The sequence below is a fragment of the Vespa mandarinia genome, chromosome 9 (genome assembly GCF_050613455.1).
Source record: "Vespa mandarinia isolate Hongniang chromosome 9, ASM5061345v1, whole genome shotgun sequence".
In the NCBI taxonomy this organism is placed as follows: domain Eukaryota; kingdom Metazoa; phylum Arthropoda; class Insecta; order Hymenoptera; family Vespidae; genus Vespa; species Vespa mandarinia.
The window spans coordinates 4674735-4698314 of record NC_140818.1 but is presented as its reverse complement, the minus strand read 5'-3'; the positions used below and the strand labels follow the sequence as shown (position 1 = coordinate 4698314).

General features: G+C 31.8%; 1 protein-coding gene across 10 annotated transcripts in view; it reads right to left on the bottom strand.

Annotated features, from left to right (window-relative positions):
- Shal (potassium voltage-gated channel protein Shal) overlaps positions 1 to 23580 on the bottom strand; it is a 105332-nt gene that overhangs the window by 58784 nt on the left and 22968 nt on the right. For all 10 annotated transcript variants that reach the window (XM_035869950.2, XM_035869951.2, XM_085659493.1 and 7 more), the window contains exon 2: positions 12881 to 13043. In XM_035869950.2, coding sequence (XP_035725843.1) covers positions 12881 to 13043 — 163 coding nt within the window. The remainder of the gene's footprint in view (positions 1 to 12880; positions 13044 to 23580) is intronic.

Below are 23580 nucleotides of genomic sequence, written 5' to 3'. Positions count from 1 at the left end.
AAATTTCAAATAATAATAGTATAAAACTCGATATTTAATTACAAAAGATCAACTTGAAAAATGCTAAAAAAAAAAAAAACTTTTCTTACGATAACAATATAATAGTTGCCATGATAAAATAACAAGGACTTAATATCACGACGTGTTTACACAGACAAGAATGAACTGAGATGACTATTTTTTTTATCATTGTCCTTTCGTAAACCAACAAATAAGGAAAATAAGAATATTAATGGCGAAGATGTATTTCGGTCAAGGTCTATCCATCCCGCAAGCAGGTCGACAAGCAAAGTCGTGGTTATCGGGACGGAAAATAACAAAGTAACAGTAAAAGGACTGAAATAGTTCGTCGATAATAATAACAAAGAATTCTATGGCGTAAATATAGACAAAAAGAAAAATGGGATCAATGATGGTTTGACCAGTCGATTTGAATTTTTCATATTCCACTTCAAAACATTTAGCAATACGTATGTAATATTAAATCCACATCACAGTTGAAAGTCGGTAAGTCGGTCAATTTGTTAGCTCGTACAAATTGCAATATAAATTTAGGGACTATGGCTGCGGCACGATATAAAGCTATACTTCTGCCAACAAGCGCCATCTGCGTAAAGGTAAAGCGTCGTATTTATAGTGCGTCAGCTGTACGCAATGGCATCTGTTTTTGCGATGAACTCTTAGCAAACGTCGTCTCGACGAGTAGATCGAGCTTGCAGGTGTCCATGTCAAATTTCGTAAAGCTACGAATTGTAAAACATCTAACGTTTGCCAAGAACGTTTTTAATAAACGAGATTCGATACAAACGTAATGAAAATAATGTTCAAGTACTCAACTACAAGTGAGACCATTTCGATTCAGCTTGTAAAAAAAGAAATCGACACGAAAACATCGTAGAATGTTAACATCAAAAAACACAAGTTCCACGAAAGCCAAAGTAATAAAATTTCACATCTCGGCCAATATTTCACGAGATAACGACACGTTGCTATCATTACTGAGACTCTGTGCGTAAACTTACGCTCGACCGAGTTGCATAAAGCTGCCCAACTGCAACGAAAACACAAAGCGTCATTCAATGAACGTGCGAGGAATCGCGTTTGTGCGACAACGTCGAATGTCAGCGTTGCAACGTGGTACGGATAAGCGCCCTGGCGACCGACCGTGTCCGGCAATAAAAGCTCAAAAGCTCTTGCTCGTTCCTATCCTCATAGACGTGTTTCTCTCGTAAATAAACGACGCCACAATCAACGATAAGCTTACTTTGACAATTCGCAAATTTGAGAAAATGAGGCCTCCGTCAGTTAAGTCATTTGATAGTATAAATACAAAGCTTTAACAAATGATATGAAGATTTTTCCTTTTTATTATTTTCACACTTCGTAGGTGTAAAAGTTGGACCGTTTGCGATCCAAGTTATTTCAACCAAACCATACTCAGAATCAGTATCGAGTAGTTTCTTCTTATTTTGATATTTTATCACTTAACTAATACAACAATATATTTATATTAACTCAACATATAACTCTTTAGAATGCAATTTAATGCCTAGCCAGATTTGACATATAACCGTAAAACGTTAAATAATTATTTTCTTTTTCTGAAATAAATATATGAAAGAGTACTTATTGTACTTACGTTTACTTATATTACTAGTATTATAAATAATAATTAAATCCTCATGAATATCGATAAATGACATTTATAAAATCAAATAAAATAAGAATTCATAGATCTTCATATTTTTTTTTCTTTTTTTTTTTTTATTTAAAAGTACCAAAGAAGTTATTAATAAAATAAGACACTAATTGTAACGGGAATAAATTGGAACACGTGAAATGAAGAATAAGCAAACGATTGAGATGTATCCAACTTAAAACAAGTTACTAACGTAAACGTAATGTTTAAGATCACTGTATTGCTGTTTTAAAAAATATATCATTTCGTATGGTACTTCGTCTTTTTGCATTATGTTTTAAACAGTACCTATGTCTTGTCTGTTGCATGTCTTAAAGTAAAGCGGTATGTGGTCGATCTAAGAGAGACGATGTAAACATCCGCGAAACGGATCCTTTTTCATGACGCAGATGCATCTCTTTTCCTCTTTCGTACGATCGAGTAGATTTCTTGTCAAAATATACGCTGCGATTGGCGAAAAGTAACGGTAAACAGATCGTTAAGAATGTAGATTCAGGTATACACGTCATTTCGTCAACGTTAACGTCAGCGTCGTTGATGATCGTTTAATAACAAATACGTTTCTCTTCGTAAAAATTCGAACAATAGACGTAATAATCCGTATTCGATAGAAGTGATCGAATTGTTCGAATACAAAAGGTACAACTAGAAACTCAAGTTAGCTTTTCAAGTTTTAAAAGAAAGAGAGAATGAAAAAGCAAATGGAACAAAAAAACGTATGACAAAGCTAGAGATGTATTTCGTCTAGCACCGAATGATTGATCGACGAGATTTCATAGTGCCCTCCCGGAAGTTCCAGTGGACGCATAAAACAGGCATTTCCTGGCAAAAATCCAGAACTGCGCGTACGGGCAGCTGGTGATACGTCACGGAAGAACGTAGATTTTGCGCGAGAAAAAAGATAATCAAAGACAAAATTGCACTCGTCTCGTATATATGTATATGTATTTTGAAATTAATTGCGTCCGTCGAAAAAAGAAAAAAAGAAAAAAAAAAGAAAGAAAGAAAGAAAGAAAAAAAAATAGAGGGTGAGAAATACAGAAATGGAAAAAAAATTTATTTTTTATGAGAGAACAATTCTACTTATCTATAACTTTCACTCAGGGATTTAAACAAGCTTTTGTTAAACACATAATCTAACTATTACCGTCTACAATAATCGGTCCAAGATAAATGTTATTTCGACTACTTTTTCGGTCGAAAAATTTTGAATAAAAAAAGAAAAAAAAGGAAAAAAAAGATCAGTAATCGTATCTACAAAAAGGTTTCCGAGAAATATCAGCAATGGACAAGTTGACATACTTTTTCCTTTTCACGATATCCCGACAATGCAACGTTTCGTCATTCGATTGCTCGTCGCACTTTCCGATATCGCCGCTTTGAATGAAGAAGATCGAATGCAACAGCCGGCTTGCCGTCACTTTTTGTATCGATATAGACTTGTGTATTTTTAAGTACTCAATCATTCGTGTTTTCTAAGCCGAACCACAAATCCCGCGCAGCTGTAAAACACGATTCGTAGATATGTTTATACATACGTATTTGTATACATACATATATATATATATATATGTATAAATATGTATATATATATATATATGTATAAATATGTATATATATATATATATGATACGTAAATACATATATGTATATAGATAGGTACAAGGACGCGTATCGTCGCGTGGGCTACGACAATTTATCTAACGAGGAAGAATCGTGGAAGACGCAAGGCTATAGGAAACGAAAAACACGATTGTAATGATCGCGCACACTGGCTTGCTTATCTACTAAGTTAATTAAGCGAATGTCGGCATATAACATAGGTCATGGACGATGAGAGCCGACATACATACATATACACATTTGCATTTACGACAGAACAGAGAAAAACGGGGAGAACTCTTTTTTCCATAGAAATATACCGACAATGCAAACTCTACGCAGGTTTTATATACCACATAATGGAAACGACGTAATTAGCGGCCAGTATATTCTCATGATCTCAAAGAAATTTTTAGTTATAAATGTTATAATGATAAAAAAAAATTTATCTATTAACTATTTATATAATTGTTATATTAAATTATTATATTTATATATATATATATATATTATTATTATTAGATTAATTATATATAATAATTTTGTAAATACCTCTATTTGAAATTTATATGAGTATTTGAAAGAATAAAAGAACTTCGACAAAATAGATTATTAATCGAAGAAAATCATGAATTGATATCCATATGATTTCGTTTTTTGCTTCGAGTTATGTAGAAAAATGTTATATTAGAAGTATTTATTTAGAACGCCTAAAGACTAAAAATCACTATCGTTCTTGTTGTTGCATTGTCCCTTAGGAACACATAACTCGTTACGTGACTACCATTTGAATATTCGATTCTGTCTTGTTTGAGCTGCAAAACCAGTGTGGACCGTAGATACGTTTCAGAGTTTAACTTCGTCCAGTCGTTTGAAATGCCATATTGTGTTGTGATGAATACGTTTTGGAACATAGCTCTAACTTCGTAGTCCAATTTCATAAGGATGCCAGTGATGTAACTTACAAAGTTAAGTTTTAAAATCGAACCGAGCCGACATTATCGATTGTCATTTAATCGATTTGAAAAGTCATTTAAAAAGTTCTAAACGCGTTCTGTACATAGTTCAATGGAAATCCCAAAGGATATACACCCCATCGAAGGTTCGATCGTTGAGATACGTATCGTTCATGAGCAAACGACATTGCCAAGAAGATTCGCGAGGTTATTCCTGGCAAAATAGAGAAAGAAGCTATAGAGAAAGAGAGAGAGAGAGAGAGAGAGAGAGAGAAAAGAATGATAGTTCTTTCCTATGCCAATATTCTCAGCTTTTATTACGCGTCTCTCGGTATCGTAGAAAAACCGCAGTAATCGTAAAAAGGAAAGAAGAAACAATCGTCGCAAGAGTAACGGTGCGTACAAAATAATACATCTGGTGCACTGAATGCAACGTTTGTCGATATGTGCATTAGAGAGATAGAAAAAGGATAGATAGAGAAAGGGGGAGAGAGAGAGAGAGAGAGAGAGAGAGAGAGAGAACTTGGCCCAGTATTTGAATATTCAACGGTTGCTACGTGATTCAGCCCCAGAGTCGAATCGGATTCGTCGATGTGCAGCGAGCGCACGTACTAATTAGTCGCGATTAATTAACGTCGTGTCGTCTCTCACATACGCTTGCATAATAATTCACGTAACATCATGAAAACGCGGGAGCTAGCTCGACCGCTGCTCGGTTTTATCTCGACGAAAATTAACAGTTACCCTTTCTCCCTTGCATCACGAATTTTGTTTGGAGGTCTGTTTCGAAGGCTTTTCGAATTTCGAATGTCGTTCTGTCGAACGTCGCCGATCTCCGACCGAATCCCGTTAACGGTGTTCGATGACGCTAAATCACGCTTTTATTGCCAGCTAGTATCGAACTGTCAACCGACGAACGCCAATAATTTTCTGCCCATTCCATTCTTTTCACGATTTGACTTATCGACGCGCGAATATCATGGATATTCTCTCTCTCTCTCTCTCTCTCTTCTTCTCTCTCTCGGTCGCTCTCTCTTGACCTCTTACCTAAACCAGCTGTTACACATTTCACAATTTAATTCTGACTTATATTTTACTTTTTCTCTTTCTCTTTTTTTTTCTTTTTCTTTTTCTTTTTTTTTTTTTAAGTACTATCACAGAAAATTCTCCTTATTCTCTTGATATCGCAAAAAGTGACAGAGATATGTAATATTCTTAATGCTTTTCGAATGATTGATAAGAACATTGTATCACGAAATTTCATCTAACCAGACCGACGATTTCAATTCGTACCAAGTACTTAAATAAAATTGTTATTTATTCGTGAACTCGATCGTAATTTTATATTTAATTCAATCGTTGAGATCGATTACTAACAATTTTCACAGAGAAGAGTTTTCTTTTCGATATCGTAATAACAATGAATGCAGGGAGAATCGTATTTCTTCGTTATGGAATGATCAGCAGAACGCCCGATTTTGACGTCATTAACCGAGGATAGAAGTTTATTGGCCCGATCTTGTATCCTGTTAACAAAACTCAACCGATAACTTCGACTATAGCAACAGACCGCTAGAGCACCGTTATGCTATTCTTAACGCACTAAACCGTCTGCATTTTCAAACAGTTTATAGCAGGGCCTCAGTTAATAAAGATTGCTCGTCGTAATACTTACTACCAAGAAACTGGCCGTATATATATCATCCTCGGCAACACGAAGTGCCCCGAAATGCGTGGCATCGTTGATTTAAATCGCCTCTATTACTACTTTGCGCAATAAACGAGAAAACGAATAATAGTAAAGCACAATTCGTGACGTAAGAAAATCTAAGAAAAAACTACCGAAGTTTATGTAGAAATTTTTTCTTTATTCAAAAAAAAAAAAACAAAATTGTAAATATACTACCATGGTTTTCAATTTTATACCAAAATCGGCATACGATCGGCATGACTAATTTTTAAATGAGATACGTTCGACCAGAGAAATGTTTAAAGAAATAAAAAAGAACTGAGATAGAAATGAGCTTGTAATTGTATTAAAAACTTGCTTATTACAAATTGTGAACAAAGACCAATAATATGTTCTATATCTTATATACACTTAGGTTAAGATTACAAGGACATTTTATATATCGTACATTGCACGTTGCGTTTTCTTCGCCAGAATAGGAACTGGTGTGTTTTAATGCAACTGACTACACAGGCGTGAAACACGTTCTGGCACTTTCAAACGAAACGCAGCTTGTCGCGTGTCGCATGCGGTAAACAAAATGCTGTACAATGTTTAGCATGTAAAAAACCTGTAAAATATTCATCCAGTTAAAATCTTATTAGGATTAAAAAAATGTGACGAGCAATACGTGGCAATGTACTTCTAGCTTTAATAACGCTTTTCTAAGTTGCTTTAAAGGTGATTTATTTAAAAAATATAAAAAGATATGTGACTAACACCTACAATTAATAAGACTAAAATGCTACTCGTAATATGTCTCGTGATAGTCTTAAGTGTAGTCATTCGTTCATGTTTTTTTCTACGCATTACACTTCGTTTTTTCGTTAAAATTTTTATCACTAACAGTAAATGTAAAGTTAACAAGACGAAATAAACGATCAGCTAAAAATAATAGTCACGAAAAATACAAAAGACGCGAATGTATTTCTTTCATGAGTTTATTGTAAACTTGTTCAAAGGTCCCGTCCTTTGTTACCTTTAGATTCAAAACAGAGAGAAAGATAGAAATAAACAGGCAGAATGGTATAGATAGATAAATACAGAAAGAGAGAGAGAGAGAGAGAGAGAGAGAAAGAGAGAGAGAGAGAGAGAGAGAGAAAGAGAGAGAGAGAGAGAGAAAGAGATAAAGAAAGAAAGAAAGTGAGTCTATTTTAGAAGCCCTTCGGCCATGCAATGGACTTTTTACGTTAATCATCACGCTCTACGATTTCCGTGCTTATCATCGTGCACAGTCGATGCCTTAAGGCTAACACGACCAACAAACAAACAAACGAAATGTTTAAGAAGCGGCTGAGAAACTTTACCGACGAGACTCTGCTTTCCCTCGTTATTTTTCTTTCTCTTTTCTTCTTTCTTTCTTTTTTTTTTTTTTTGTTTTTTTGCTTCTGAAAGCCTCTGGGACTACTCTACCTTCCACCCTTAAAGCCAGAGTTTGTTGGAGAGAAAGAAAGATGGGGTTGGAAGGTTGGACTAAGGGGTAGAGAAAAGAGAAAGCGAAAAGAGAGGGCCAACCGTGCCGAGGGGTTCGTTCCAAGAATAAACGTGCCATGAGGGTAGGAATAGAAGGGCCGACGAAAATGTTAGAGAAACCAAGAGACAACAGAAAACATAAATCATTAGCAAACCGCAAAACCGCTGATATTGATACGATGTATCACGCGTTCTAATTCATTAACTTTTTGCTTTTAAATTAAGGAAATAAAAAAAAAAAAACAAAAAACAAAAAAGGAGTATATCATTTTCTGTGAATTTGTTTAATAACATCACTATTTCCAGCAAGATTATGATGTATTTTGATTGAAAGCAAATCGACATTTTTTTTCTTCTTTTTTTTTTTTTTTTTTTTTTTTTTTATTGTTTTGTTTTGTTTTTTGAAGGAACATCTATATAAATATTATTGATGATCAAACAGTTAGATTTTAAGATAATTATTTTAGAAATATCAGTATTCGCATAATTGTTCGAACGCGTGAACTGCTCGAGAACAACTCGACCTTGTTACTAACACGTTGCATACAGTAAAATCGTTGAATTCGCGGTAGCGAAATTAATTAAAAAATAATTTCCTTCGTTAGCGTGGTAACTCTGGTATTGCCCTATAGAATTAAGACATCGACGAATATATTCCTCTATTTTCTTTTTTTCTCTCATCCGCGATACCCACGTTTATCCGTTCCATCGGTTTGACCTTTCGAATCGATTTTACAGGTACTACGCAAGCTAACTCGGCTCTAAGGGTAAACAAATATTTGAGGTGAGCTTATATAAGTAAACGTTTTCGCCATAAAGTTTTTGCCGTGGTAACCCAGTCTTTCCGACTTTCTGTGAGAACTTCTCAAATCCAAAAACGTTACTATTGTATATGTGTGTCTGTATCTTTGTCTTAACCCTTCAAACACCACACTATTATACCACATAACCCTCCTATCGGTTGGTTAGCGGAAAACAAAAAATATCTTCTTACATTTTCCACTTCATTTATTATTCAATGTCAGCTACTTCCAATTAAAATTTATTATTTTCTTTTGGTTAACCAACCATATGTAGTCATCACGTTTTATCGCGTAGTATTTCTATTTCTTCAAAATTAAAATGATCTCTCACGAATATCTTAATTATTGATATCGGGATCATATTTAACAAGATCAACAATGAAATTTTTGAAATTTACGAAAATTCCTCTCGTAAAAATTTTCAAAAATTGTCTTCACAATATCTCTCCGTCTTTTAATTTTATTCGAAAGTAAATTTTTTTTTAACTATTAAATATTTTACGAGACAATATATCACGATATTATCCTTCGGAAGCATTATCAACGAGTTTACGCTAATGATTATTATTACGCTAGAATTATTCTTAATACTCTGATTTGACGATAAATTCAAAATTCGTTATGTCTTTTCTTCTGGTAATTTGGTTAGAGCAAAAGGGAGGAAAATAAAAAAGGAACGTAAAAGGGAAGAGACAGGGAGTTACAGTGAGAACAGAAATCAGAGAGACGAAAGAGAATCCGTCGAGCTCGCGAAACCACAAATCGAGACAAACGTGTCCATGCATATGTAGATAACCATATCTGCATTGCAGATTTTACTGTTGAAAAGAACTAAAGAAAGAAATAAAGAAAATTCACGATTCGATAGGTAGGTTTTAGAATACTGCTGCATTGCCCGAGACGCAACGGCGAAATAAGCTTTCTCGTTCGTTTCACGCGTCTAATAAAAAAGGAAAAGTAAAATGTGTATTCACCAAGTTCTTAGAACGTCTTCTTTCTGTGAAAGACGAACGAGACGCTTAATAATAAATTAAAATAATTTCAAATTCATTGAAGAATAGATTAAGATTCTTTCAAAATTTAATTCGATTCAAGTACTATAATCACCACAATTGGACCATAGATATCTCAACGTCGAAGGGATGTAGAAGAATATTTCCGTATGAAATTTGAACGGTACGGTATAATGCTTGAAAAAATTCAATGGAACTGGGCTAAAAGAAAAAAAGAAAAGGATGGAAAGAAAAAACATACAAGTTTTCACTTTTGACCTCATTTAAATTGTAGGAATATTAATTGCCCTTTCCACTTACTCCAACCTTCTTGCTATGAGATCGTTCATTTTTCATCCAAAATTCGCGTACGTAATTGTAGAAAACATCGAAATAAAAACAGGCCCTTGGATCTTGGCCAAGAGAAATTACTTAAAGCTCGAGCCTTGTTTCTGAGAGAAACCTTATCTATCTATCTATCTATCTATCTATCTATCTATCTATCTATCTATCTATCTATCTATCTATCTATCTATCTATCTATCTATCTATCTATCTCTCTTTCTTTCTCATGAAAACATCCACCGAGTGTAAAAGAGGTAGAAAGATGAGAAAGAGACGAGTAAGAATGAAAGAAAAGAAAGCAAGACGGATATAGAGATAGAAAGAGGGAGAGAAATCTCTTGACGCGAAATACGAAAGGATAGATAAAAGAAGATCAAGCAGAAATGAGGTGGATAAAAGGAAAAGCTTGCGTTTTTCTTCCAACTCCTGTTAGTTTCTTATGAAATTCTCTGAACTTCTGATTATCGTTACTCCGTGTGGCTCACTTTCCTTCCAAAGATCCCTATCCGAATCCCGTCCAGCTGCTTCAACCTCTCGTCTCCTATGAAATAGTGGTAATGAACTGAGAGTAGCCGTTGGAATCGAGCCAAGGCAAACTCCTCCGAGGAGCTCAAACTGCGTGATCTTCGCTAAGATCAGTCGTTGGATTCATGTGAACGCGTGATACCATGATCCAAGAGAAAACTGAAAGGGGAAAGGAAAAGGAGAAAGAAGAGATGAATTAAGAAGGAAGGACTTGCAAGAATCAAATGATTTGTCTTCGTACGTATCTTAAGAGTTAACTTTAAGCCAATCGTTAACTTAATATTATGAAGACTCTATTGAAGTTTGATAAACGATGTCAAATAATACATTGCTTATATGTAGAGTTAAATGTATTTAATCTTTCCTTCGATCAATGGACGATCACCATTCGCATGAAAAATTGTAATTTTTGAAATTTAATCTTATAATCTAATATTTAAAACGTTTCTTTCAATGTCAGTTTCTAATACGATAAATAAGTATTACTCTGATATTTCTCATTTTGATTTTAATGAATATAAATAACTCTTGAAATGAAAAAGTTAGAGAATCATCGAACAGTGGATTAGGCCGATTATGAACGTAAAAGATAAAACTCGATCTGGCAGCAGATCGAAGCTTTTAATACCATACAACGTTCAAAAGATCCGATTTAAGCTACGGAGAAGCATGAGTTTCATTGATAAACCTCGCCTGTAATCTGAGAAGTCTTTGTGGCCTGTTCGAAATTGCAACCTCGTACTATTCATTAGAGTTGGTGATATTGCATTACTCAGAGGCGATCACGACAATGCACGATAACGAGCGAACGAGGCAAATGTTAAATATAACTCTCTAAGTTCTCAAGCACAATCTTGAAACGAAGACTCGCGAAAGTTCTATTTCTCTTCTCGAATTCAATCTTTATTACTTTTCAAGTCGATCGTTCGATCGTCGATATTTTATGTTAATAATTATCGAAGAATTGCAAACATGTTTAAGTATCCCTATATATATGTACAAGTAAAAGCTTATTTCAAAGTCAAGTCTCAAAAGTTTCAAAGCGTTTTACGAGCGTGTTGTTTTCTTTTAATAAAAGTTTTCTTTCGATGCAGGCATTATTGTCCGCTATTTTATAACAACGACGGTGTTCCTTTGGGCGAAAATATACCTAATTATAAACTGTTACAAAACGAAAGCTTTCTTAGCTTTTCGGAAAGTTATGCTTTTTCAAGTAAATGTATAAGAAATAAATCGTGGGAGTATCGTAGGAGCTTTGAAAACATTAGCACGCCTGATCGAACGACGAAGCTAGAGAGAAAGAGAGAGAGAAAGAGAGAGAGAGAGAGAGAGAGAGAGAGAGTCAAAATGAAACTTTCATCGAATCCATCGACGATCAAAGGCAATTTTAAAAAGAACGTAAAAAAATAAGGAGAATGAAAATATCAAACTAGCTGCGAATGATCGAAATTGAAAACTACATATCACGAAGCACTTACTTCCCATAAAATGAAGAGCTTCATAATTGCCAAAAAGCTATGAAAGAGAATATACAATCGTGATCGAAACTAATATAATACTATATCTCAACAATAAAAATTTATTCGAAAGTTAGAGATCCCTTCAAGGGAAATGACTTTGAATAAACCAGCTTATATTTTTCAATCTAATATTCGACGATACACGATGATAGCAACATATATCAATATAGATAAATTATTGAAAGAAGAAAGAGAGCGATATATAAAAGAGAGAGATATATAAAATTTTTTTTTTTTTTTTTTTTTAAATAAATGCTGTAATATTTATGTACGTACGTATATAAATGGAAAAAACGATACTATTGCGAAAGATACAAAAGAGCGAATGACGAATACAATCTTCATTTATTATTTTCATATCATCTTCGATAAACGTTCTTAATGTTTTATCCTACATTTAAGACGACATACTTCAAGAAAATGTAAAAATCCAAAAGTCGATTTTTGTAAGATTTTTACAAAATAATTGTAAAAAAAAACCCATTAAGAAACTCCCTTTTAAATATAGAATGAAAGATCAGATAAATCTTTCTTATACTCAATACAAAATCAAAATACAAATTTAAAAGGAATTGCATTCATTATATTCTAATTCGCATAAACTCTTAGATAATATAATAGAATATTTTTCTCTCGTTGTTTTCCCCAGACTCTTATTTCACATGTACTTGTCAGTTCCTAGGAAAGACTCGACGGAATTAACCTACATACATATGTTCAAAGGTTCACGTACTTGAACTCCGAGACAAGTGGACGTTCTGCACGATCATGTACACGCATTTACAAGCTGACAAACATAATCTTATAGAATTTAAACATGTAGCGAACAATGAAACGTAGAAGAATGTCCGAGCAATTTCCATCTCGAGATTAGATTATATGATTGAATTATAGTCTTAACGAGTTATCAAATGCGAGTTTGTTTTAAAACAACATTTATCCTTTCTGGCTTTTAACTTTTAACTTTTAATTTAATTCTTTAACAATGTTATAAATATGACAAGGATGAATAATATTTGTCATTGCAATTTTTATATTATATGTTTTAAATTTGAGAAAAAAAAAAAAAAAATAAATATTGCATTTTTTCTGTAATAAATATCTGTTATTGATGCTTAAGAACGATACTGTTAATATTGTTAATACTTGGTTCGTATATTATATCACAATCTGATCTTACAATATTGTCTAATCGTGATAAAACATTAAAGAGAGTATTTAAAAAATTCTACTCACCCTCTGTGCCTTCCTTTTATCGGCACGTTGATTTTGATGATATATTCTGCTGAAATTACTGACGATAACAGGTACCGGTAAAGCGATCACTAGGACACCGCTCAAGGAGCATACACCCCCGACGATTTTTCCCGCGATCGTTTTCGGAACCATGTCACCGTACCTGTAAAGACAAAAAAAAATCATTAAAATTTGACATTAACGACGAACACATTGAATAAAAATGATTAATAAGAAACGATTATAATCATTTCATATCACGTTGTGTTCGGATATAGATATATATATATATATATATATATATATATATATATATATGTATAAAGTTGCAGTGACCATAATGTTTCTTAATAGCATCAAGTATAATATAGTATCTCTGATAAACAAGAAATAGTTCGTATACTATTACACTGCTTCCCCTCAGGTGCTATGTAAAGAGAATAACCTCGATGTAAAGAGAATAATCTCGAAACGACCGTGTTATGTTATGTGATGTTCCTCTCGCGATAATTTCCATCTCCTTCTTCGTAAAACGGATTATTGTAATAATAATACAAACTGCATAATATTAACTAACCTTAGTAAGATAGAATTCAAATACTATAGATAAGATAGAACTCAAATGCTATATATATATATATATATATATATATATATATTTATATACATATGTGTGTATTTATTTTGTCTAAGAATAAATGGTGCAATATATATATAATACAATATGTCGTAATTAATTTGCGATCAATTCAAAATGTACTTTTTTTTATGTATGTTTCACGAAGTTTTAAAGACAAAGAATGGTCAAGATTCAAAGATAAGTAATAATTAAATAATTGAAAGGCAAATGTCAAAAATATATATTATTGTTTGACTAATATCAATACTAAGCACATTAGAATATTTATTTTCAATTCTGATCGATCATGTAAGCGCATATATACGACTTATGTATTTTTATCGATGTTTAATTTAACCATTTGGATGTCATATAGCGCGATAGTACTGTTCACATTTCATTTCGGAAAGTGCCAGAGTATAAGGCCGTGTTGCGCAATTGATGGTGCGCTCTGTCGACATGTATTGAAATAACCTTTATCGCGCCGTTTTGACATTTTTCGACATGAATTGAAACAAGCGCTATCGCGTCGCTTGTCACTTTTCGACAAGATTTTTTTAAAGACCCCGTGGCACTCCAATGGATAATATATATATATATATATATATATATATATATATATATGTATAATAATTGCAAGTTAAAATCAGAATTATTCATGTTAAATATTAATTTAATGTTTCATTTCCAATTGTAAGTCTGAAAGGAATCGCATTTTATTTCCAATGAATAATAAGATTATTCGTATACTTATAACTTTTTCTTTTCAATTATTAAACAATTTTTGTTTGACATTGTTTTTGATGACATGTAATAACAACCAGAAAGAGAGATTTAATTATTGATAAAATTCAATATCTTCAAACGAGAAAATGTATAATTTTTGAACGGATAGATAACAAATCCATGTCAAAAAATAAGAATATCAATAAAAAAGATAGAAAATATTGTCGTGTAAAAAATAAATAAAGATTTTAAACGATTCTGAAATATATGCTTGAACGAAAAACTGTATCTGGTATTTTCCTTCCGGATTTATCGTACTCGAGTTTTTCGCCTGTGTAAGTAAAACAAAAAAAAAATTTATGCGTACTAAAAGGAAAAGAGAAATAGAGAAAGAGAGAGAGAGAGAGAGGGAAAACCCATGAAATCGTAAAAATAAGCGCGTTTAAATTAAACAACGAGCTGGACGCTTTAACGATTCGATTAAACGACGTCGAAAGTCAAAGTTGAGGGGCAACGCAGTACCATTTCGTAAGGTGAGTATGACGTTGAACTATATTGCCTCACGTTATATGCTAAAATTTTTAAATAACGTATTGAATCATTCATATTCATCAAATGAATAATGACAAAAAGTAAGAAAGAATATACTACCTTTAAATACTTCGAATTATTTCCAAGTATATATTCAATTAATCATTAACATAAAATAAAACAATGGAAAATTAAAATATCAAACCCTTTGTAATGTCATAAATGAGAAATTCACAGTATGATCTATTCTAATTGAACTATTCGTGTTTATTCAATATATATAAAAATGTATGATATTCAATTTCTCTTTAATGACAATCTACGTCATAATAATCAACAATGCATTTATTCGACAAAGGAGAAATCACATTATTATTCTTAACAAAAAAAGAAAAAAAAACAAACAAATAATTAGACTTATCAAACTGTATGTCGACATTTATATCTTAAAACTAAAAAAAAAAAAAAAGAAAATATAAACTATTTTTATATGCCGCATTGTTCAAAAATTCGCGACAAAATTTAATTACTGCAAGGCAAAATTCGATAAATGAGATCTATCGAGTTCGTCCATTGCGCTGAATCAATGGATCAATAAAATCGACCGATATCAGGGATGTTTCGTGTTTGCGAAACTATATCCAATTTACATATAATATTTTAATGTAATTTATATTACAATTGTTGTGTCATACTGCTAACTGATAGAATTTATATAAAATAATTCGATAACAATATATAGGCTTTAAATTTTAATAAACGGGAAACATAATATTAGACGCTAATTAATTATTTCCAGACAATCAATGAAAGTTGTTCGTCATTAAGTATTGTGCCACTAACGAAGTCATTTTAGAGTCGTCAATAATAGTTGTTTCATCGCTTGTGTTCATATTTTGAATCATATTTAGTTTTTTATGACATCCCTTTATTCGACATATAAACTAATATGTAATTAATTGATAGTACTCTCTGATAATTGTCTGAAACATTGTAATTAGACGTTATAATATTTGAATAAAACTTGTAAATATTATTAATTGAAAAAAAAAATAAATAAATAAAAAGAAAACAAAGATGAATGTTATATCCTCGAGGGAAAAATAGAAAATAAAATATAAAGATACCAAATGAATGAACGACGACAAGTATGAATTGGTTCTTCTCAAGTGAATTTTTGTGAGTTATACGCAATTCGAGGGGTGCCTTCGTGGGAAGATGAAGGTAAACGAGTCCATTTGAGAGACGTTCTGTAAATGACATGATATGCGATATAAAAAATATGCTTCTGAAGATGGATGTAATGGAGCATGATGCCTCAGCATTTTCTGAACCATGGAAATATCACGAGGCTATATTAGAAGGGGGCCTCAAGAGTATTATAGACAATGGCCCTATATCTCTTGACGTTCAATTATTTCCAAGGACAAAGTTAAAAATAAATTTCTCTTACGCAATCGTATGTACCTATATATATGTAGTTTCATTTATCTTAAAAGTGAAATCGATTAACGTGATTGGATACTTTCTTCCTTCCAATACTAAAACGGAGATTTAATCAACGTTTCGTATAAAATGGTAATAGGTATACTGTAAAAGAAGAATAGATCGTCTTAAATTTAAAATGAGATGCATCAAAAGCGTGACGAGATTAGAAGGACGACACAAAAAGAGCGTCAGATGGTCGTTTTCCCGTAGAAATCGTTTCCGGAAGTTAACGAAAGTAAAGTCTCTTGGTAAAGTAAATCAGAAGTGAGAAATGGTAGTCGAAGTCACTCCGATGAGTTATCGCACTGTTCTGAAAAACGAGAGAGCAAAAGTTCAGACCACTGGTCTGATACCTCGACGATTTCCGATTGTTTTTTCTTTTTTTCTTTTTTTTTTTTTTTTTTTTTCCTTTTACTCGCCTTTTTCGATTTGTCTAGTTCACGAACATACAGCATGAATTCTCCAACTTTGATGGTCCATTAAAGACGACTGATAATAATCACTACGTATTTTTAATAGTACGACGATTATTCGAATTTTCATTGTCTCTGGTCGATGATTCATGTATTGTAAATAAATTTCATAAAGAATAAATATCTTAATAGATGATGTTTCATTTTCTTTTTCGAAATTTTTATGAACAAAATATTATGTCATTTATTATACGTATAAGTAAATATGTAAAAAAAAAAAAGAAAGAAAAAAAAATAAAAGAAATGATTAAAGAAATTACGCTATTATAATTTTTTGTACGAGAGAGTTATTAAAAAATTGAATTATTGCACATATGCATATCGAATTATATTAAAAGATATTAATTAATACTTTTATAAATATATGCATTTAAAAAATTGACAAAGAAACGAACAGTGGAAAAATTTTGAGAAAGAAGATGACGATGATTTGATCTTATTAGAAATCGTTATCATCTTAAATTCACATAGTACATACGAATAAAATAATAAGAACACTTTACAAAAGTCATGATTGCACGTAATTATAGGCTGCACGTAATATACCGTGCATCTATGTAGGCCGTTGCATTATTAAAAAGGGAAATGTGTGCGCTAATTGGCAGAGGAAGGGAAAAGAGCTCATTACGAACACTTTGCTCTCTACCCCCCCTCTCTCTCTCTTTCTCTCTCTCTCTTTCTCTCTCTCTCTCTCTTTCTCTTTTTCTCTCGAACGAACGAACGAGCAAGCGAACGAATGTACGAAGGAATTCATACTAGAATATATATATATATATATATATATATATATATATATATATATATACATATATACTGAATAATGAAAAGGTGGGAAATGGAGTTAATTGTGTTACTGGTATTTGTGTTCGGCGATGGGTAACGTTAGTTTTGACTATCTTAAAAAATTGACAAATGAAATGAATCCTTTCTTTTTGCTTTTTCAAATTTATCCGCTACTTAGACATATATTATTAAGAATAACCATTTTATATGTTGTATTACAACGTAAACATTTTAAAAATAAAATAAATCGAATAAATAATAAATCTTGATATAAATCTAACATCTGTCTTATACGCTTGATACTTAAAATAATATAAATAGATCGAATACAAATGTATAGGAGCAATTTGCAAAAAAAAAAAAAAAGAAGAAAGAAAAAGAAAAAAAAAATTGAAAATTACTTTTAACTTTATCAAGATTGAAATTTAATTAATTAATTGATTAATACTGTTTAAATAAAGAATGTTTTCTTTTTTTTATACCCTATAAATCAATAATTAAATGTTGATTTAATAATAATGAGAATATCTTGTTTCATTTTCCATTAACGAGAGATCGAATTCAAAGATCTTTCATCTCTTCCACGAAGCACAATGTTGTTCGCGTAATCTCCATCGCGCGTGCGAGCATACACAGTTCAAATCGAATAATACGAGCGTAGCAACCCGATCCCGGCTGCAATCCCGCGAGGATCGTGCAATGATGTAGCGTCGAGGGTACTGAGGATCCCGGAAGTGCAGCAGAAACGGCAAGGTAATTCGATCAAGCATCGAAGAACCACGAGAACGAGATCGATCATGAATTGGCTTATCGACGATGCGCTGTTCCCTCTACGATTCTATGCACTTGCGGGACCATTTAACCCCTCCACTTTACATTTTCTTTCCTTTCCTGTATCGATCGTGCAAAGAATTTTACTGAACTATTAATTGTGGGATTACATAACTTTTATCAGAGTGAACAAGTTCTGAATTTTTAATATATACATACAATGTGTGTGTGTGTGTGTGTGTGTGTTTGAAATTAATTCTTCAATATCAGCAATTTTTTTTTATATATTATAGAAATTTCTTGATAAATATATTATACTAAATAATTTTTCGAAATTTTTATGAACAAAATATTATATCGATTATTATACGTATAAATAAATATGTAAAAAGAAGAAATGATTAAAAGTTGACGATTAAAATGATCAAATATTTAACTAGGAATAATGTAAAAAATTATATTATCATAATACTCTTTTATAAAGAAAATTTAACATGAATCTAAATTATTACGTATACGTCATATTAAACTACATTAAACATAAATGAAATTTGAAATTCGGAAACCACGTACACGTAAGGGATACTGTGTTACGATCAGATACGTTATAAACTGAAAAAAAAAAAATATATCAACGTAGCAGCGATAAAATAGTTTTTTTAGTATTCCCTTCGTCTCATAAAAAAATCGAAAAAGTGAAAATAATGTATTTAGGAAACAATTTTTACGACCCAATACGACATCGGTTGTGTCGAAAAAGATAAAATAATATAACCACTATCTTTAAAGTGATAGAAAAACGAGTTTATTTCTAGTGTTACAAAAATAAGTATTCAAACGTTGACACATCGTGGCATATCGAGAAACGGTAATGTTAGAGATCGCGTGCCTTTCACGAAGAACTTACTGGAACTACATAATTATCTTTACTATAGGATAAAAATAAAAATTAAAACATGAAAAAGTTACAATTATATCATAAGTATACACATTCAAAGAAAATTTAAGAATTCAAAAGATGACCTCTATAGATATTAAACCATTTTGTTTAATTCTCCATGATCCAAATTTTTATTCATATCTAAATAAAAATAATATAATATAAGAATTATAATATCAATAAATATAATTATACTCAACAAATAATAATTTTTAAATACTTATGGATTAACGATTGATTTTATGTAAAAACAAAAAAAGAATATATATATATATATATATATATATATACATATATATATATGCGATAAAACTTAAAAATGTACAAAAATATGAGTCAAAAGTCATACGGCGATACGTGAAATTAATATTAATTATTATTGTAAATATATATTATAAATTATTATTGAAAACAAAAAAAAAGAGAAAAAAAAATAAATCTATATAACAAAAATCGTAAATGCGTTATATAAAAAAAAAAAAAAAAGAAAAAAACATAAATATATCAAATCGCACGATTTTATAATCGAAGAAAAATGAATGACACAATTCCATTTTACTCATATTCGTTTCTCATACCTGCGCTTTAATTTTTATTAGATATTATATACCTGTATAGTTTCGCGTATGTATAGAATATGAGAGAAGTTCGAAGAAGTCGGGTGCAAGGTCAAAGTGTTTTTTGGAGAGGGGCCGAACTATCGAGATATTTTTGTTATTTATCAATGTAGTCCCGGACACACGACGGAAACGAGTTTAGAAGCGGCGAAAACGTAGGATTAGATATCTATCTTTAGAAAAGCACGCCTTGGCGGACGCCGCGAATACTTGCGTTTCAAGCGCACGCTGTTAACTCGCGCAAAGGCTTCAACACGATCGTTCGTAATATCAAATAAAAAACGAGGACGAAACGATAGTTCCATGCAAATCGATAATCCATACGTCGGATTAAGAAAATTCATTAATTAATTTTCCATCACGTCGCACGAGATAGAGATACAAGGGTTGCACTCGCAATTAGCGTCGAAGTCGCTCTTATCGTTCTTGAATTCGTCAAATAAAAGAAAAATCATATCGTAATTAAAATTCTCGTTAAATTATGATAGGTCGATAGTAAAGTATAATATCAAAGTTTTACGATATAAGAGTCGTATAATAAGAGAGTCGTATCTATCTACATACGTATATATTAAAATGAATGTTTGCCAAAGTAGACGGAAGAAATCTGAAACGGTAAGTAAATATTTGGAATTTAATTCGTAAATTTATTTCGACAATATCAGCCAAATTTGATTGATTGTAGATATATTTCTAAAGATTTACATTGCACTTACGGACACTTTTCGTCGATATTAATCATTCAAAATTGAATGTAAGGGATTTCACGATTGAATGACCGACAAACGAATAGTCGAATACATTTTGAGAGCGTGCAAGGTTGATGAAAGGAAAGGAGAGCCGATAAAAAGTTAGTTTTTCGAACTCCTCACGTCGGAGAAAGTCGGTGAAAGTGCTCGTGAAAAAATCAAGCGATCGCTTTATTTTCGACGTCCCGATTGAGGGTGGGTAAAACTGGTATATCGAACGAGAGGAGAGATTGCCTTCGGTTCTCGTCTTTGAAGCTTCGATAAAAACGATTCTCCTTGATCGAAGGTAATATTTAACCAATTTCAAGAAGTTTCGGACGGTCGAACGTCATCATCCGATAAAATCCTATTTTCCATCGATCAACATTTTTTTTTCTCTCTCTCTCTCTCTTTTATTTCCAGCACAATTACGAGTAGTAGACCGAACTACTACAAAAAAGGTGAGCTTTAATGGTTTCGAATGTATTTTATGGAGAGAAGAGGTATGCTCGTCGATGTAAAAAAGAAAAAAAGAAAAAAAAAAAAAAAAAAGAAAAAAGTGCGAATAAAAAAAGAAAAGCATCCTCCAGAAAAACGATCGAAGGTGAACTGTTTACTTCTCATTGCTCGATCATTACGCGAACAACAGGCTGCGTGCGTATCTAACGATCGATAAAAAAAAATAAAAAAAACAAGCTTAATTAGTTAGTCGATGCCTCCTTCGCATTTCACGCGCTGTCAACGTCGATATGGACGATTAAACGACCTCGATTTAATCTTCGTAAATGTATATATGCATCTACGTATGTATGTACAATATACATACTACTATATATGGCCTTAAGTAAAGTGCAACAACAACAATGTCGATAGGAGTCGAGTGTAATACGTTTATGGAAAATTAATTTCCAAGTTAACCTTAGCTGGTTTGAAGCAACGACAATGTATGACAAATAATAATATTTCTCTACATAGAATCAACCATACTTTAGTCTCATAGCCAAAGGAACACACATGGAAGAAGGAAAATTTCTGAATTTCTCTCTCTCTCTCTTTCTCTCTCTCTCTCTCTCTCTCTGTCTCTCTCTCTCTCTCTCTCTCTCTCACTCACTTTCTCTCTGTAGACTTAGGACACGGTATTGCGATTGCTAGTAGGCTTAGTATTAAATAGGCTTATGGTTAAATTCCGAAGTACAATCTATCGTACTTTGTTTTAATCCATGCTCACAAACTTGTACGAAGCTATCGAGCACGTAACCTCGATCATAAGTCACAATCGAGCTTCATTCCTGAGTTTTTTTTCTCCAATCAAATCAACTCTTCGACAAATTTCGTTCCTTCGATATTGTCCTTGTTATTAAAGCTTTATAAAATATATGATCGAAATAAATCAATTTCTTTTTTTTTCTTTTTTTTTTTTCATATCTAAAAAAGAATTGTATAATATGAAACTTTAAGTATAATTTATACTATTGTAGTAAATAAAATTTATACTTAGCATACTTATATTTAATCTTCTAAAATATAAATTAAAAAAATTAATTCTGTCGCTCAAGAATGAAATAAAATTAAAAAAATGAAAATATATGAGTGTGTCATTTAAAAATTACATGGTGTTATACCATAGTTAAATAAATTATCGAACTATTTCGATATTTTGTATTATATCGTATTATTGTTGAAACAAAATATGATTGTATATCCTATTATTCTGACATATATTCATACACATTATAGACATTATGTACATACATATTTATTTAATATTAAACGCTTTATCGATGCTTTATTTTTCACTTAACTAGGTTCGAAGAACAAGCTTCGATCTAATTCCATTAGATAAAAAGTACATGTGGCTCCAAAGATAACCACTGTTACCAGATTACGGGTCTTTGATGTTGAAGCGTTTCATTTGAAAGAACCATACAGCTGGTCTCTCGTCATCACGCGATCACGCAAGGATTAAACGATCGATGAGTCGATCGATCGATCATACCGGACATCTTTATGTACATAGAACGCATAATCCGTCGGTACACGATATAATAATTAACGAACGACAATATATGTATGTGTATAGATAAATATATATATATATATATATATATATATATATATATTGCTTCTCTGCTTCTCAAAGGGTTATTAACCCTTCAGAAATATTGACGTGTATGATAGAGCCAAGATTATTGGGTATACTTATTATTCTCGTACGGCATTGCCATGTTTCGAAGGATAATTACTATTAATTAAATTCATCGATGCTCGACAGTAAATTCAATATACGAAAGTATCGAAATTCGGTATTACTTTAATAACATTTCTGAACGAATCCTGATGGCTATGTATATTTACGAAAAAAAAAAAAAAAAAGAAAAAGAAAAAAACTATGTAAACGTTTATTTGACACCATTGTCTATAATAAAAAGTTCATTATGATTTTACAAAACGATAAAATGAGATATCAAATATATCATTGAATACTTGAGATGATCATAATTGTCCGATTGAAAATTAACTGAAGAATAAGGAGGATGTATGAGATTGAAAAATATATGAAACATAAAGAAGCTGATTCTTTCACGTTATGTTAAGAGACAAGTGCACTCGAGCGATCGATCTTTCCATCTCAGTCACCCGGTATACATCGAGAGAAAGATGCAGTGTGCTATTAAAAGCAGAACCACCACCTTTCCAGATTAGCCGCGAGGTGTTCGTGTGAGCTGTTTGAAAATAAAGTAGATTCTCGCCCGTGAAATCCGTTCATCTTAGATCGAAACGAAAGGAAAACGACAAGCGAAAAAAATATTTATAAAAATAGACAATTCAATTTTTCATCAATTCATCGATATACAAATAAAAAATGTATCATAAATATTAAAGAAAGAATTTTATATAAAATTCACAATGATCACATTTTAAATTAATTAATAATCAATAATTACTAACAGAAAATAATATTATTAACTAAGCGTATATTGAAAAAAAGTAAAGAGAAAGAACAAGGGAGATCAAATGATGTAG